Here is a 17840-nt window from a genome sequence, read left to right on the forward strand (position 1 = left end):
TTTATTTTAAATAGTGTGTTAATCATTAAATTATTTACTTCTAAATATAAAAGATAAAAATAAATGTAAAAGATAATTTTTATTTATTTAAATTAATATTTTTTTTAGAAAGTATTTTCCAAAATAGTAATTATTAATATAATTTTTGTTTATTTATAATTTAAAAATAAAAAATAATGTTGATTTTTCAATTATTTATAAAAGAGTTTAAACAAATAATGAAAAATCTAAAATGGTTAAATAAGAAATAATAGTGACATGTGAAAAGTGGTAGAATAAAGACAAAAATGAGTCAAATGAGTATTTTTATCAATTACCATCTCATATCCTTGTAATTAATTAGGATGATTAAAGGACTTTAACTTAATTATCAAATCTATATGGATTGAAAACACAGTTCTTATTATTTTTTTTACTTTATTCCAAATATTATCATTGATTTTAAAGGATATATATTGTCTTTTTGACATACTACTTTTTCACTTTATTCCAAATTATCACTTAAAAAAGTCCAACCAACTTTCACTTCCCAAGATTCTACCTAATTATTCTGTCCAATCAATTTGTATTATACAAGGTATGAGCAATTATTCTGTTCAATCAAATTGTATTGGTACGAGGTATGAGCAATTATTCTGTTCAATCAAATCGTATTGTACAGGCTATTAGCTTTTGAGAACGGAATCTAAATCTTTATATTTTTTAATCATAATTTAATAAAAATATCATTATTTTTTCCTTACAAAAATAATTATTTCTTATAAAATCTATATATAAATTATTTAAAATAATTAAGAATATTTATGTCAAAAATAAATTATTATGAAAGAGGACAAATTTATAAATATGAAGATTATTATTATTATTATTTTTAATCAATTAATTATTTCTTATATTCTATATAAATATATTTTTAAAAAGGAAAAAGTGAAAAGAAATGAAAGAAGTTTAATAGGGAATTATATTGTCCTCTTCAACTAAATATTCCTAACAAAATTCAATGTGGGAGACTACGAATGCATTCCAAAAAAACGCAGCTGAGAACCAAATGAAATAAAATGAACCTCAACAACATTAAAAGGTCAAGAGTTTAGAGGATATGGGGAAAAACTAGGCATCGTCTTCAAAACAAGTACCTTTACGAGGTCTCATGGCCCAGTCAAGCTTGTGAAGCTCTACCAACTACAATATGTAGCATTTTTAAGCAAAAGATGCACCAGCACGGATCCAGTGAAAGGAGAGATGAAACTCATCCATTGGATGTGCTAGTTATAAAAGACACAACTACAGTTATGTCATCAAGCTTGCCCCCATAATAACGGAACCCGGCATCTTGAGCAGCAGTAGAGAATGGTGTCTGCCGCATCCTGTCCTGTGCTCGCTGTCGTGCCAAAGCTGCTATCTTCTGAGCTGTTACTTGGGGTCCCAATCCAGCTCTCACCGCATGAACAACAACAGCAGTAACTTCACTGTTATACAAGTTGTCAAACAATCCATCTGTGCCAGCAACAATGACATCTCCTGGCGCAACCGGAATTGTGAATACCTGGCCACATTGATCCCAAAAGTATGCTCAGTCTGGGACACTAATAAACTCCCTTTCTTACAAGTTTCCATCTGCTTATTCATTCAGGGAAACATTTCTATCTTATTGTTGTGTGGAGTGAATGTTATTAGACTTCAGTTCAAAGAAACTAAGTCGCATTTGGTATGCGGCAATAGGGAAAAGAAATGAGAAATTCATTAATTTCCATTTCATAACCGTGTTTAGACTACTTGCTAGAAATAGAAATAGGAATAAAAAGTCAATATCATGGAAATGAAAACCCACTCTTTAGCGATTTTTATTCATCTCTTCTATAAGGTGTTACAATTAACCTCTACTCCTATTCTTACCCTCATTCCCATTCTCATGTACCAAACACAAACTAAAATGATACGAAGAGGAAAAAAAAATGAATGCTAAGGGAAATGGGCACTAACCAACTACACTTTTTCATAACAAGCCATTTATGGGTGTGAAAAGAGAGAAAATGGAGAATCCCTAATTTTTGTTATTGAAAAACTGTTAATAATACACATTGGACTTGGATATATATATACATGTTAGTGGGACCCACAATACAATAAGGAAAAAAAAAGAAAAATAAATAACTGAAATAACTGTACACTATTTAACACTCCCCCTCAAGCTGGAGCATATATGTTATATGCACCAAGTTTGTTACAAATGTATTTAATTCTAGGACCTTTGAGAGATTTAGTAAAAATATCTACTAGTTGATCATTTGAATTGACAAAACTAGTCGCCACACATCCTGATGCGATCTTCTCTCTAATGAAGTGACAGTCAACTTCAATGTGTTTGGTCCTTTCATGGAAGACTGAATTGGATGCAATATGCAAAGCGGCTTGGTTGTCACAGATGAGCTTCATCTGTTCATACTTTCCAAATCTCAACTCCCGAAGAAGAAGTTTCAGCCATATGAGTTCACATGTTGTCAGAGCCATAGCTCGATACTCGGCTTCAGCACTAGATCTGGCCACTACATCTTATTTCTTACTCTTCCAGGATATTAGTTTACCTCCAATAAAACACAATACCCAGAAGTGGAACGTCTATCTGTGGGTGAGCCAGCCCAATCTGCATCTGTGTAACCAACAACCTGGGTATGACCTCTGTTCTCGTACAACACACCTTGGCCTGGTGTGCTTTTGATATATCCAAGAATGCGGATCACAGCATCCCAATGGCTATCACATGGTGACTGTAGGAATTGACTAACAACACTTACAGGAAAAGAAATGTTTGGACGAGTAATGGTGAGGTAGTTCAGTTTACCTACAAGTCGTCGATAACTCCCAAGATCTCCTAAAGGCTCCCCCTGTCCTGGTATAAGTTTGACATTTTGATTCATAGGAGTGTCTACCAGTTTACAGTCTAACATACCGGTTTCTTCCAAGATGTCTAAAGCATACTTCCTTTGGGAAAGAACCACACCGGAATTGGATTGAGCTATCTCAATCCCTAAGAAATACTTGAGTTTCCCCAAGTCTTTAGTCTGAAAGTGGGTGAAAAGGTGTTGCTTTAGTTTCTGAATACCATTCTGATCACTGTCTGTAATGACGATGTCGTCCACATAAACTACCAGATAAATACACTGCCCTGAAGAGTTATGATGATAGAAAACGGAATAGTCTGCTATACTGCGAAACATGCCAAACTCTTGAACAATAGAACTAAAACAGCTAAACCATGCTCGATGAGATTGTTTCAAGCCATATAGAGAACGGCGTAACCTACACACTAAACCAGACTCCCCCTGAGCAACAAAACCAGGTGGTTGCTCCATATAAACTTCCTCAGCAAGATCCCCATGAAGGAAAGCATTTTTAATATCTAACTGATAAAGAGGCCAAGAACGCATAGCAGCCATGGAGAGCAATAGACGAACAAAAGCTATCTTGGCAACAGGAGAGAAAGTGTCACCATAATCAGAACCATAAACCTGAGTATAGCCTTTAGCAACTAAGCGGGCCTTAAGGCGATCAACCTGACCATCAGGGTCAACCTTAACTGTGTAGACCTAACGACAACCAACTGTAGATTTACCAGAGGGTAAAACAACAAGATCCCAAGTGTCATTGGAGTGTAAAGCAGTCATTTCATCTACCATTGTTTGTCGCCAGCCTGGATGGGAAAGAGCCTCAGGGGTGCTCTTGGGAAGAGAAACAGAAGATATAGCAGAAATAAATGCAGAATAGGGTGAAGATAATTGATGGTAACTCAAAAAATTGTAAATGGGATGAGGATTACAAGTAGATCAATTACCTTTCCGAAGAGCAATGGATAAGTCAGCAGAAAGAGGCAGAGCCGGGGCAGGAGAAGCCGAAGGGATAGGAAGTGAGTTAGCAAGTACCTCGGCCAAAGAAGGAGGAACAACGACACGATGACGGCGATGATAAACCTGAAGTGGGCGAGAAGGCACTGCATCAGGTGGGGAGATAATGGGAAGGGGTAAGACTTCAGAAACAGGAAGAGACTCAGAGGTGGAGAAGAATGGTGAGTCCTCAAAGAAAGTGACATCAGCGGAGAGAAAGTAGCGATGAGTCTCAAAGGAATAACAACGATAACCCTTTTGAAGTCTGGAATATCCCAAGAAGATGCATTTTGTGGCTTTGGCAGAAAGTTTGTCCTGTCCAAGAGTGAGAATATGAACAAAGCAAGTACAACAAAAAACATGAGGAGGAAGGAAATAAAGTGGTTGGTCAGGGAAAAGAAGGGAATGAGGAATCTGATCGTGTAATACAAATGAGGGCATACGATTAATCAAATAACATGTTGTAAGAACAGTGTCCCCCCAAAAATGAAAAGGAACATTACTATGGAGAAGGAGAGTACGAGTTGTCTCAACAAGATGTCGATTCTTACGTTCAGCTACCCCATTTTGTTGAGGAGTATGAGCACAAGAAGACTGATGAAGGATCCCATGTTGGGACATAAATGAAGTAAATGGTGCAGAAAAATATTCCCTAACATTGTCACTACGTAACACACGAATAGAAATATTGAACTGGGTTTGGATTTCAACATAAAATTTCTTGTAAATAGAGAATAACTCAGCTCAATTTTTTATTAAAAATAACCAAGTACATCGAGAATAGTCATCAATGAAAGTGACAAAATACTGAAATCCTAAAGTAAACGCGGTCCGACAAGGACCCTAAACATCAGTGTGGACAAGTTCAAAAGGAGACTTTGCCGGATTATTCAAACGCTTTGGGAACGAGACACAAGTATGTTTCTCAAGCTAACAGGACTCACACGCAAGCGACGACAAAGATGAAAAATGAGGAACCATTTTCTGGAAATTGGATAGACTAGGGTGGCCTAGGCAACTGTGGATGAGGAGGGGAGCATTAATGGAAATGCAAACTGCAGGAGTTGAAGGCGAGGTGAGGTGATAGAGGCCTTGAGACTCACGTCCTATGCCAATTGTCTTCCTTGTACTCCAGTCCTGCAAGGTCACAAATTTATCAGAAAAAATGATAGAATAGTTAAGAGTGTGAGTTGTTTTGGTGATAGAAATAAGATTAAAAGGACACTCAAGGGCATAAAGGACAGAATGGAAAGGTAGGGAAGGGAGAGGATGAGCTAAACCAAAACCTTTAGCCATAGTTTGGGAACCATTAGCTAAAGTAACAGTAGGTAAGACAGAGGTAGTAGTAATAGAAGAGAAAAAAATCTTTATTACTAGATATGTGATCAAAAGCGCCAGAATCTTGAATCCAAGGTCCAAGAGAAGATGTGTGGGTAAGATAAGCAGAAGCATTACCAGTCTGGTCAACAGAAGCAACAAAAGCTGACTTGGTGGCCTGATAGCGGAGATAGTCATCATACTCACTGTCAGTGAGGGAAATACCTTGAGATGTGGACGAACTAGGAGGCTAAGGTGGCTGAGGATCAGATGACTGGGCCACGTGGGCAGTGCGGGGAGGCCGCCCATGTAACTGATAACACCGATCATGAGTGTGGCCAAGCTTATTGCAATAGGTGCAATGAGGACGTTGGCCTCTACCTCGGTTACCACTGCGTACTCCTCGAGAGTTAGTTTGAGAAACTAACACAGAAGAATCTGAAGTGTTATCAGATGACAAAGTTTGAGTGGAGGAGATACAGAGGAGGAGAGCAAACACATCATCCAAGGATGGAACAGAGGATTTGCCTGGACGGAGGCCAATAAGCGTAAAAACCATGAAGACCTTGTCAATCTGTGTTCGTTGATCCCCAACATCAGTAGTAAGAGGCATCATGGTCAATAATTCTTCCTTAAGAGAGGCAATCTGGCCAATATAAGTAGATAAATCCATGTCTTGTTGTCTAACATTGACAATAAAAGAAGCCACCTTATAAAGACGTTGGATATCATTCGTGTATAACCTTTTCGCCTAATTCCAAAATTTAAAGCATGTTTTGTAGGCTCGAAGATGAAGCAGAATCTTAGGATCAACTGATTGCCATAACACACTACATAACTATGCATCTATCTTCCTCCATTGTACTCTGTCAGCCTCAGGGATATCCGCCTCCTGCGTAACAAGATGATCCTGATAACCTTGACCCATAAACCAAAGCTCCACAGAGGCAGACCAGGACAAATAATTTTCACTGCCAACCAATTTCTCCGAAGTAATCATAGGAGATCCAGATATGACAGAGGAAAAAATGGAACTTTTAGTAGTCATATCTACTTATCTGGAGAACGAAATTTGTTTGGATCGAAGAGAGCCCTAATACTACTTCAGATCGTGACTGAAAGAAGAAAAACCAAGGATCCGTGGCTGTAAGAGACCAAATAGTAAAGAAAAACAAATGTGGCACTACTAGAAGGGTAGAAGAACACTTCCTAAGACACGTGCAGGGCTCGGGGTGGAGAGGAAGTCACTGAAGATAGCCGAAAAGGCTGTTTAGAAAGTCGACGGAGACAAAAAAACCCAAAAAAATGCACTTACAGGGCTCGGATGGCACAAGCACAAAAGGAGGGTGGCTAGACGGCGTCAAGAGAGGCTGGAAGTGGAAGCACGTGGCCAGAAAGTGCTCCACGCGCCGGCGCGTGAGGTTCAGACCGCTGGAGAAGAAATGTGCGTGGTCGACGCATGGATGAGAATCTCCCTCCAGTGCTTTGACAAAACTTGAAGATCTCCTCCTTGCGCACCTGATGGTATGGTTGGTGTCGGAAAAGGTATTCACCGGAAAAGTCGTCGGAAAAGTCACCGGCGGTGAGGGTTTTCTGACGGCGATACAGTTGATCGGAAAGCTTTAGGAGATGGGAAAGGTGACCGGAATGAAACACGGTCACTGAAAGGCTTCCCAGAATTGATTCACGGATAAACCGGAAATAATTCGATTTTTTTTCTCCCTAGGCTCTGATACCATGTGAAAAGAGAGAAAATTGAGAATCCATAATTTTTGTTATTGAAAAACTATTAATAATACACATTGGACTTGACTATATATATACATGTTAGTGGGACCCACAATACAATAAGAAAAGAAAAGGAAAAGTAAATAACTGAAATAACTGTACACTATCTAACAATGGGTAATATAGGAAGAACTACATCTAATTCTCCAGAAGAAAAGATGAAATTCCTAAAACTATTCAAGATTATAACTTGATATTAAGTGCACAAGAATTTAGCCTACTTGGAATTGCATAAGTGTCTAATTTTTATAATTTATCATTTTAGGAAGTTCGTAACTGCTAAAAAAATTCCTAATAGAATCATATGGCTGAAACTCTCAAATCAAGCCATTTTCTGGTACCCATTCTACAAAATAGGATCCATCCAGTGGGGACAGATCCACTTTATGCTGCATTAGCAAGTATTTATTATTCACAGTCTGCACTGGTTGACTTAATTCCATTTAAAGGAACAAACTGAAAGAAGAAACACAGCCAGAACCCCATTTCATAGCCAATGCAACATGAGCAAATTAATTTGACTCTAATTCTCTGAAAGATAAAATTCCCAAAACTATTTAAGATGATAGCACTCTCAAGTGTACAAGAAATCAGCTTGGTTGGAAGTGTTAAACCCTGCTACATTTTCAAAGGCCTCTTCATTGTAGAAGACTTCAATTAGAATCTAAAACCATCAAACCAAGTTGCTTTCTGGTACAGATCTGCTACCCTACAAAATGGAAACCATCCTGTGGGTCTTGATCCTCATTATGTTGAGGACTTGACATGGCAGGTACTAATTCATGATTGCACTTCAACAGAATGAAGTCAGACAAAATGAAAAGATTGCTAACCAGCATAATTGAAGTTCAAATGACAATGAGTTAACCATGGTACTTCCTTTTGCTTGATAGGGGGCAAGGAAAGGTCAGAGGCTATTTCAGCCTGCAACATGGTGGAAAAAGCAAGAGGGACACTTTTGGAAGTGTTTTAGTGTGGGCACACCAAATATGGTTTCTAGAACTGATATACATCCAAATCCATTTATCACTTTTATGACAAGATCATGAATGCAAACCACGTCAAATTCAAAGTTTGAGTTCACCCACAAGAGCAATGATCAAGAGAAATGAGAGAGTAGCAGTGCATCAACTGACCTGACCAGAACTGGGTAGATCACCAGCCCTGCCGCTCTCCAGTTGATATGTGAAATTGAACCCATGCTGCTGCACAGGGGATTGAAAAATTGTGCATCCATCTCGAACCACTATAAATCCACTGTCCCCTAGATTAATGGCTTGGAGTCCCTGCTGAAAGGAGTCAATGAATAATCCACTCAGGTAAAAGCAACAAGTATTCCTTTGTTTTTACTGTTGAATAAAGTAAATTATCCAAAGTGCATAAAGATGTAAACTCAACAATTCATTAGGCTTAGTAACTAGTCACTTCATTTAACAAAGATGCAAGATAAGTTGGCAGTCCTAAGAACCAGAAATACAAAAGTGGACTAAAGAAAATGCCAAACTGATAAATTGGGATTGTACAAGTGGAACTTGGAACATCAGCTGCATCATAAGCTTTTAATAAAAAACCTCCATCATTTATTCCATCAAAATTTTGTTCTATTAGGTCTAAGCACCTTGAACCAAAGTCAAATTCTCTGTACAGGTCCAGTTCATGTTGTTAGATGGCTTGATTAGTTTATTCACTATATATACAATTCAGCAACTATTTCATGTTTATATTATCCTACTTCACAGAAAGCAGAGAGCAGTTTGCATTGTGAAAATATTACATGGAAATTAAGAACCTTAGCTACAGTGCAAGTGGATGTAACAGATTTAATGACATCATGAAGAATGTGATAACTACTTTTATATTATCCTACTTCACAGAAAGCAGAGAGCAGTTTGCATTGTGAAAATATTACATGGAAATTAAGAACCTTAGCTACAGTGCAAGTGGATGTAACAGATTTAATGACATCATGAAGAATGTGATAACTACTTTTATATTATCCTACTTCACAGAAAGCAGAGAGCAATTTGCATTGTGAAAATATTACATGGAAATTAAGAACCTTAGCTACAGTGCAAGTGGATGTAACAGATTTAATGACATCATGAAGAATGTGATAACTACTTTTATATTATCCTACTTCACAGAAAGCAGAGAGCAATTTGCATTGTGAAAATATTACATGGAAATTAAGAACCTTAGCTACAGTGCAAGTGGATGTAACAGATTTTATGACATCACGAAGAATGTGATAACTACTTTTATATTATCCTACTTCACAGAAAGCAGAGAGCAGTTTGCATTGTGAAAATATTACATGGAAATTAAGGACCTTAACTACAATGCAAGTAGATGTAACAGATTTTATGACATCCTGAAGAATGTGATAACTGCTTTGTAAAAGTGTACATTTATTTGGAGAGGGAAATAGACTAAGACTATGTTTGGAAAGTGTTTTCAAAAACAATTTTGAAAAACAGGTTTTAAGAACAGTTTTTTAAAACTATTCTTTGTTATTTTGTAGAACAAAAATCTGTTTAGGAACCTAAAATGTCCTTAACTTGCTTTTTATGTTTTTAACTATGTTTTAAAAACAACTTTTATATATAGTGCTTTATTTTTAATCATTCTCTATATTTATATAATTATTTTTTAAAACAAGTGAAAACAACTAAAAATAAGTAAAAGATGTTATCTGAAAATACCATATTTTCTGTTTTTAAGAGTAAAAATTTGTTTTTCATTTTTTGATTATCAAATGTGTTTTCAGTTTTTTTGTTCCAGAAAACAAAAAAATGTTCTAAAATACAATTACCAAATAGGGCCTAAATATCCAATTTTGTTGCATTGAACCTGTGCACTACTCCATAGGAATCATAATCTGATGGAATTCACGCAGTTGTTTAAGTTGAAAAAATCAAGACAATATTTGTGATGGAGGACAGAAAAAAAATGAAATCAATGGAAGTTCTGCATAGCAAAGAGCAATCAGATTTCCAGGTTACTACAGATAAAGATCAAAGGCAATTTCTTCCTTTTTTGTTTAAAATAATCAAAAGTGCATAAGTCATTCTGAGAATTGTAATACTAAGAACAGAGATGAGTACGGGGAGCCTCTAAAAAGGGAAAGTAACAAACCTGGTCTGTGAGGGCTACAATGCAAGCTGTTGAAGATCCTTTCGCTTTTGTGCTTGAGTGGGCCTTCTCTAACACCCTAGATGGGTCAATCGAACCCTTTGGCTCTTCCTGAATTGCAGTTACTGAATTAGACATAAGTTCTCGGGCATATTCTCCTGCATCAACACCAACCTCTGCCCAGCCACCAACACCATCTGCCACACCAATAGCTTGTTCATCTATGCAAATAAAATGAGCATCTTCTCCACCTGTTTCTTCCTTATCAGGGTGTGGCAGGTAACATGATCCTGAAATTAGCTTCAAGGTTCTGTGACCTAGAATAGCTCTGCAGTCAACACCAAGGCAAATTAATAAATAAAATCAATGAGAAAGATAACACCTATCTACGAGCAAAGCTCCTTCAAGTGTTATCAAACCTTTTGCTTGCCCAAATTGACTCAAGAAAATTTATGGGACATAATATCATGAATTCTTAGGATCTCTCCAAAAATGCATAAAACTCACGTTTCAACTCCAAAACCTGGTCGGAGGTGGAACACAAAAATTAAAACAGCAAATTAGGATTCTATTTTCCATTTTCTATTCTAAAATTCCTTCATTTGGGTAAAGTTCCTTCCATTGTTTAATTGTCTCATATAGATACCCATACTGGCAAAAGAATGAAACCTTAGATCCTGATGCTGGTTGTCCTGTATCCAAACTGATTATGTCATACAGATAACCATACTGATGAAATACTGGAACCTTAGATCCAGATGCAGGTTGTCCTGTATCTAAATGAATTAGTTTCTTGATTCTGGTAATCCAGCTAAAGTGAGCAAACCACAAAACTACAAACAAACCATTTACATGGTTCACCAACAATGGAATGCGCTACATCCAACAGCCAAATTAGGGATTAAATAATGCAGAGAAAACATAACATTTCAGGAATCCTGTCAAAATGCCATCTGCTTCCATTAAAATAAGAAAGGGAGCCTATCCTGCACCCTCCTGGCCTTCTACCTCCACCACTCCACCCACTGGCATTAATTCATTTTTAGCCTTATTTTCTATCTAATTCCCCATATTGCCTTGATGCAAAATACATGTACGATAATTCAATTGGATCATTTCTGCTCAGATGAACTTCTGTGTAGTAATAAATGTTACCTAGAAATAAACTACCCCACCATCATCATCTCTAGCTGCCATCCAACTAAAAGCCTCCATCAATACTATATAAGAAAGAAAAAATCAAGGGTCGCCTTCTCAAATAATTAATTTATTTGGCTATTTTCTACAATTAATTGGGTCTATGAATCACAGCTGAGGCTACAGGACAGCCATGGCTCGGTGGCAGTGTCAAACAATTGCTGAATAGACACACTTTAGTGGGCCAAGCATGTCAAAAACAGAAAAGTAGACTTTTATCTGAATACGCACAAACGACACTGTATATTTTTTTTTCACCAACAATTATAACACTTCATTTATAAAAGTTTGAAAACCAACACAGAGATTACAACATTTCCTTCATTTTTTCCAACACGCACACACACACAAAATACCTTGTACCTTTTTTCCTAATAGTTATAACATTTACTTCATTTATAAAAGTTCCAAAATTCTTCTATTAAGTTTATTCAACATTACCTCCCCCCCACCCCTTTTTTTTGATAGTTAAACAAGAGATATATTAAAAGCACATCAAAGTACACATGATGTATACAACGGTGGCCAAAAAAGGAAAGGGGTACAAAAAACTACTTCCTCCCTCAGTGAGAACCCAACCAATCAATAAAATGACAAAGGGACATAGGGGCTTCAACTATGTACATCTTGGACCAGGAAAACAAGTTACAAAGGAAAAAGTTTTTCAGTCTTCTATTACACCCTCTCAACACCTTATACCTTTTAAAAAAGGAAAGTTGTGACATTTCCTACATTTATAAAATTTCCAAAACATTACAACTATTATTCTATCATCAGCATTACACTTGACTACCAAAAGCACAGATTTTTTCTTAAAATAAGTATATTTATTACGAATAAAAATTGTAAAGAAAAAAGGGCACAACCAGGATTGAACCGGTGACCTCTTAATCTGCAGTCAAATGCTCTACCACTGAGCTATGCCATTCATATATGCCATGTCCATGTCCTATTCTTTCAGGATTTGTGGATGGATCTTGTCTGCGTCTCCACTGATATAGAATTTCATTTTCCCATCCATTTTTTAAACAAATGTTTATCCTGATCCATTTACTTTTCAAAGATGAAGGAAAACTCTTTGATGTTCATCTCTGAGAAAGAAAGGAAGAACTGCAGAGGACATACCTAGTCGGTGAAGAGATAAATCGGAAACACCTAGTTGGATGACAACAAATGATAATAAGTGAATAGATTAGAGGTGTAAAAACCTTCGGTTTGGTTGGTTTTTGCAAGAAATTTTGGCTGAACTGAAATGGTCAGTGTATGCTTCAATCAAGCTAAACCAAGCTCTTAATGACACAAGAACAAACCAAATCAAGCTTGTTGAGGCCGATGTGGTTTTATTCAGATAGATTGGCTTGATGCTCGTAAAAAAACAAATGGTTCATCAGTGCTGAACACCCATGCACTTGCAATATTGAAGATTGCAACGTGGCCCTGGCATTTCCAACCATGCAACTCAATTGCACCTGCTGATCTCCAAATATCAAAGACTACCAAGGTTTTCTAATTCATACCCATTCTCCCAAAACATTTCAGTTTATCACATTCACAAATCTCCAATCGTTCAAGGTTTGTCAAGAATCAGCCAAACCCTTCCTACAAACCACTCATTCTTGATATTAATTCCTGATGAGATGAATATGGGGAAATCAATAACCCCTCATTATATTTCCTTAAATCCAATTAAATATTATATGCGAAGAAGTAAAACTCTGTTTTCAGTTAGGAGAAAAAAACTGAAAACTGAAGTGACCAATCAGTTTCCACAAATCCCAAATAGAACTGCACTCACAGTTGTTGAAAGCAAACCAACTTAGTTGGTTCTAGTTGGGTTGGATCTATACTGCAGGCTATCAGTTCTTCACTTATATCCCTAGGATAAATAGCCAAAACATATTATGCAAGAAATGTAAGCTAGAATGAAATAGCAAGCAAATACTTATACACGAGAAACTTCGATGCTGCTTCAACAAATCAGACTTAATCAACAGTGATAGAGTGCATGACAATGCAATCGAACTTTTACAAATCAAGATACACTTTTAGGTGCAACTTAATAAAGGCAAAAACATAGAAGAAGCACAAGAAGAGAGTACATACTGGTCAGATGACGCTGCAGACTTTGAAAGCTGTTCATCACTCGAAGATCCACCAAAAGATACATCTGGAGCAGCTCCAGCAGAGTAACATGAAGAAGACCATGTATGGAAGTTTTTAAACCATGGTCCATCAAGTGGATTAGAGATGCAATTCCTCCGCATTACATCAAATATTAGATACCCACAAACCAGACTACGGTTGGGTGGTTCTTGATTTCTTAAACTCATGCTAGCTTTTCGACAACTGCTAAGACTTCTATCATTGAAAAACACACCAGTAGGTTTTGCAAAGTTTGAGAGATTCCCAGTTGCAGTTATTTCATCAATGTAAATATCTCCTGAGACAGCCTTGGAACCAGAAGCAGCCATAGATTTTTTAAGATACAGATTGCTTTTTGAAAATCGACTGATGTCAGATATCAAGCTATTAATTTGATATTCAAAAAGCTGAGAAGATGGACTTGGCATTGAGTGCAGAGAAAGGGATCGGGAAACAGGTACCCCAACTGCCAGGCCTCTTTTCTGATTAACAAAGTAACAATCTAGTCTTGAGGAAAGCACTGTAGTTGAAAATGGAGAGGAAAGGCACAAGCCGGTATTTCCAGACAACAATTTACTCCACCCAAGCTGCAATTCAATTGAACTGTGGAGCCCACCTCTTTGTGCAGTTATCGCTCTCCGGATGCCGGATGGGAAAGCAATGTTCAGATTTGGGAAAACACCAGATGGCATTATACCAGTAAACAATACACACTTGAGTCCAATATTCTTTTGAAGAAAACCTGATTCCGAGAACTTTGCCGAAAATTATGTCTCATAACTTGCAATACATCTATTGGCAAGTTAACTATCAACGATTCCCTATTCACCTCTCAACACTGAAGTACAGAAAACTCTGAAACCTGATCAAGAAAGAAATTTTGAAGTAAATAAGAATATAAAAACTTTCACCTAGATAATCACAAAATCTCAAAAAAGAAAAAGGGGAAAGGAGCAGGAATTGGAGACCCCAAAGTTAAAATGTAGCCTCACTGTCACCTCCAATGGTAATTAAAGAATATCATTTTCCCTAGAAGCAAACGGAGCAGTTTAAACTATTCTGCCACTAGTTTTCTTTTATCCTCTTCCGATATTTCCCATAATCCAAACGGAGCCTAAACAAACGATAATCTCAGTCACCTCGTAATCAAAGGGAAAGAAAATGAAAAAAATAATAATAATGAAGTAGAGAAACAAAACCCCACAAAGATAGTGCAAAATCAAAATTCAAACAAAATCAATAACCAAACTTCAGAATCCAAAAAAAAAAATTGAAACGATCACTTCGAAGGAAACTACAAAACCCTAGAAACCAGACCAGTGACTTACCATAAGCTCCAAATGCACGTATCTGTGGAAGGAAGCTTGTCGGCTTCGGATATCTTGCAGGAGATAATAGCGAGCGAGGGGGTGGTTGTACGGAACTACGGTGCTACCGGGGTCTGAGCTTCAGACCTGTGCACCCAGGGCGAAGTTTAGCGAATTGGAGGCCGGAAGGAGCGAGCTCCGTCCATTCGTTTTATGCGACCAGGCGAGGGAAGGAGGATTTGACAACTTGTCTGCGCGCAAGGGTATTCTTGTCATTTTCTGATTTTCTAGCGGCAATTTGGTCATTTAAATTTAAAATTCTGCAACTCACGACCTACTCATTGGATTTTGGTTTTCTTATTCTGGATTCTTTACACCTTTCGCGAACCATTTAGCGCATGATAATAATTTAAGTCCATAGTGTTTTAAAAAATACTTATTTAGTTTTGAGAGGAAAATATAGGGTTGTTTTTAAAAATAGTTTTATTATTTTTTAAAATAAAAAATTATAAAATATATTTAACAATTAAAAAACCATTTCCTATTTTCAATAATAGAAAACTATTTCTTTTCATAAAACACTTTTTACTTATTTTCATTGTTTTCATTTATTTACTGAAAGTAGTTTTAAAAAATAATTATACAAATATATATAATAATTAAAAATAAGGTTATATATAAAACAATTATTTTTAAAACATATTTAAAAATATTTTAAGTTTTCAAACAAACTTTTATTTTATAAAACATTAAATAATAATTTTTAAATATTATTTTTTAAAATTATTTTTAAAAACAGTTACCAAATAGGGTCATAAGTTTCTAACTTGAAAATGATGTTTGGTAAATTATTTTTGCCTAGAGCTGGGTTTTTTTATAATTGGTTATAAAAATAGATTTTTTGAAGTATTTTTAAATTTTTGAAAATATAAAGAATAAAATTTAGTATATATATATTAAATAATGACATAAAAATAAATGGAAAATTTTATTTTCTTATTTAAGTTTTCATTGTTGTTTAAAATCATTGAAAACTATTTTTTCAAATATTATCAAGTAAACTCTAAAATTTTTGTCCAATTTTGAGTGCGTATAGAAAAGTAAAAGGGATAAAAAAACGAAAGTATTTAAAAAAAAATTATAGTTAGTTTTTAAAAGGTACTAAAAAAAGGTGATTTTTATATAGTTACATTATATGAAAATGTTATGAGAAAATATAAATATAAATAAGTTTAAAAAAAAAAAAAAAAGGCTCATTTCATTGCTCAGTCCATTTGAAAGTATCATATGAAACACTTTTAACCTAAAATATATTTTTGAAAAAAAATTAATTAATTAAGAGTGTGTTTGATTGTGATTTTAAAAGGTGTTTTTGGTCTTTCTAACACTTGATTTTTTTTTTTAAATCGGTACTAAACGCACTCTAAGTATTTGACAGATTTTATGAAATACTTTTAAAAATCTAAAACATCACTTGTAGCATTGGAAAAAAAAAACATTTCATATGTATTCTCCTAAAAACACTTTCGGATAAATATTTTAACTACAAACACTTTGAATATAAACACTATCAAATACACTCTTAACTATTATTGATCAAATTAAAATTTTGTCAAATACATCTGTTATTTTAAGAGTCTATTTGAGAAAGCGTTTTTAGTTTAAAAGTATTTCTAAAAAAATACTAGGTATTTGACAAAATTTAGAAAATATTTTTAAAATTTTGAAAATTTATTTATAGTATTAAAAAATCACTTTATAATATTTTTTGAAAAAACACTTGTGGTTACTACCAAAAAAAACTTTATGAGAAATACTTTTACTAAAATTACTTTAAATGGTAATACTCTGGCACATACTTTAAGTTAAAAGGAAAGTCACCAAAAATAAGAAATGAAAAGAAAAGGACAGGACAAAAAAAAAAAAAAAAAAAAGGGTCAAACACCTCCCTTGTTTTAAGTTAATAAGGAAAGTGAAAGAAAGGAAAAGAATGGAAAAATATTGTTGAAATTTCAGTCCAATAGAGTTTGCACAAAAAGTCAACAAAATTAATTCTATATGTGGACCCCGTATTTTTGCTCGATGCATTCCCACTTGATGACAAACTCGCTTTTTATTTATTTTATGAAAAAATGATTTTTAGAAAAAAATACTTAGAGTCACCACTTATTTTAATTTTTTTTTTAAAGGAAAAACAAAATAAGAAAGAAAACTTTGTGTGACTCCTTATTTGAAAAAGACAGACTATGAAAAACTGAGTCGGGTTCGGGGTCAAATTACTTATTGGGAAGGTACAGTTAAAAGACCGTAGCACCTCTCTAAGTTTCTAAAAACAAGTCTCTATTAAATAAGGTGAAGCAAACATATCAATTAACTAGGAAATCAATAGATACCAATGAAATGATCAAATAATAAAATGAATCATGTATGAGAATAAGCAAAGTGGGAGTGAGAGCGTACCTTGGCAGCAAGTAATAGTGTGCTATCATGGAAACAAGGTTAACTTAAGTATAAAATTATTACATACATATCAAAGAGCAAGACAAAGATCAAACAATATTCATTAAACATAGCAGTTGACAATCAGAAGAGATCATATGTAGGGCCCCCACCAAAGCCCAATTTATCTTGCATGAATTAATCCCACAAATTTCATTGTTTTGGAATTATGAAAATTGTCTTCATGCTTATTAAAAATCAGGAAAAATGAAAAATTATTTAAAATCAAAGAAAATTTGTGAAAGTGTCTACCTGAAAGGAAAGGTGGCGAGTTTATTAAAAAAAACGGGATTTTTAGTAACTTAAAACCCTAATGAAGGATGAAAAGTGATAAAATTAAAAAAAAAAAAAATTGAAAACTAGAGCAGAATTAAAATTATTTGATAAATTGGACTTTTGAAAATTAGAGTTTTAAAATTTTATTTGAAAATCGGAGTCTCGAAAATTACATTTAAAAAAATATTTGAAAATGGGAGTTTCTTTCAAATTTAATTTAACTATCATTAAAATATTGAGAAAAAAATTATTAAATAAAATAATTGTCTTTTTGTGGACCCCGCATTTCGGCTCATGCGCT

The 17840-nt window shown here is 35.0% G+C and overlaps 1 protein-coding gene across 4 annotated transcripts; it reads right to left on the reverse strand.

The window, feature by feature from the left end:
* Window positions 1-1021: 1021 nt before the first annotated feature.
* Window positions 1022-14985, reverse strand: LOC117913036 (probable protein phosphatase 2C 55). 4 transcript variants are annotated; one of them, XM_034827896.1, is made up of 6 exons: window positions 14786-14984; window positions 14456-14571; window positions 13419-14319; window positions 10122-10446; window positions 8123-8275; window positions 1022-1546 (listed from the first exon to the last, which is right to left on the reverse strand). In XM_034827896.1, exons 3-6 carry the CDS (start codon window positions 14147-14149, stop codon window positions 1250-1252), a joined length of 1506 nt encoding a protein of 501 aa, XP_034683787.1. In that variant the 5' UTR covers window positions 14150-14319; window positions 14456-14571; window positions 14786-14984; the 3' UTR covers window positions 1022-1249. The 4 variants fall into 4 exon arrangements, with proteins under 4 accessions (XP_034683787.1, XP_034683786.1, XP_034683788.1 ...); XM_034827895.1 differs by having other exon boundaries at window positions 14426-14571; XM_034827897.1 differs by lacking the exon at window positions 14456-14571 and having other exon boundaries at window positions 8123-8272; window positions 14786-14985.
* Between the last annotated feature and the right edge of the window lie 2855 nt (window positions 14986-17840).

The sequence above is a fragment of the Vitis riparia genome, chromosome 4, assembly GCF_004353265.1.
Source record: "Vitis riparia cultivar Riparia Gloire de Montpellier isolate 1030 chromosome 4, EGFV_Vit.rip_1.0, whole genome shotgun sequence".
Classification (NCBI taxonomy): Eukaryota; Viridiplantae; Streptophyta; class Magnoliopsida; order Vitales; family Vitaceae; genus Vitis; species Vitis riparia.

Bases quoted from the DNA above. Each gene is read 5' to 3' on its own strand.
- LOC117913036 (XM_034827894.1), bottom strand. From the start codon at position 14,149: ATGCCATCTGGTGTTTTCCCAAATCTGAACATTGCTTTCCCATCCGGC. The intron at 10,447-13,418 runs GTATGTACTCTC...TGTTGACTGCAG, and splicing joins TCTGCAGCGTCATCTGACCA to AGCTATTCTAGGTCACAGAA. The intron at 1,547-8,122 runs GTCAGTTGATGC...CAATGTGGCCAG, and splicing joins ATCTACCCAGTTCTGGTCAG to GTATTCACAATTCCGGTTGC.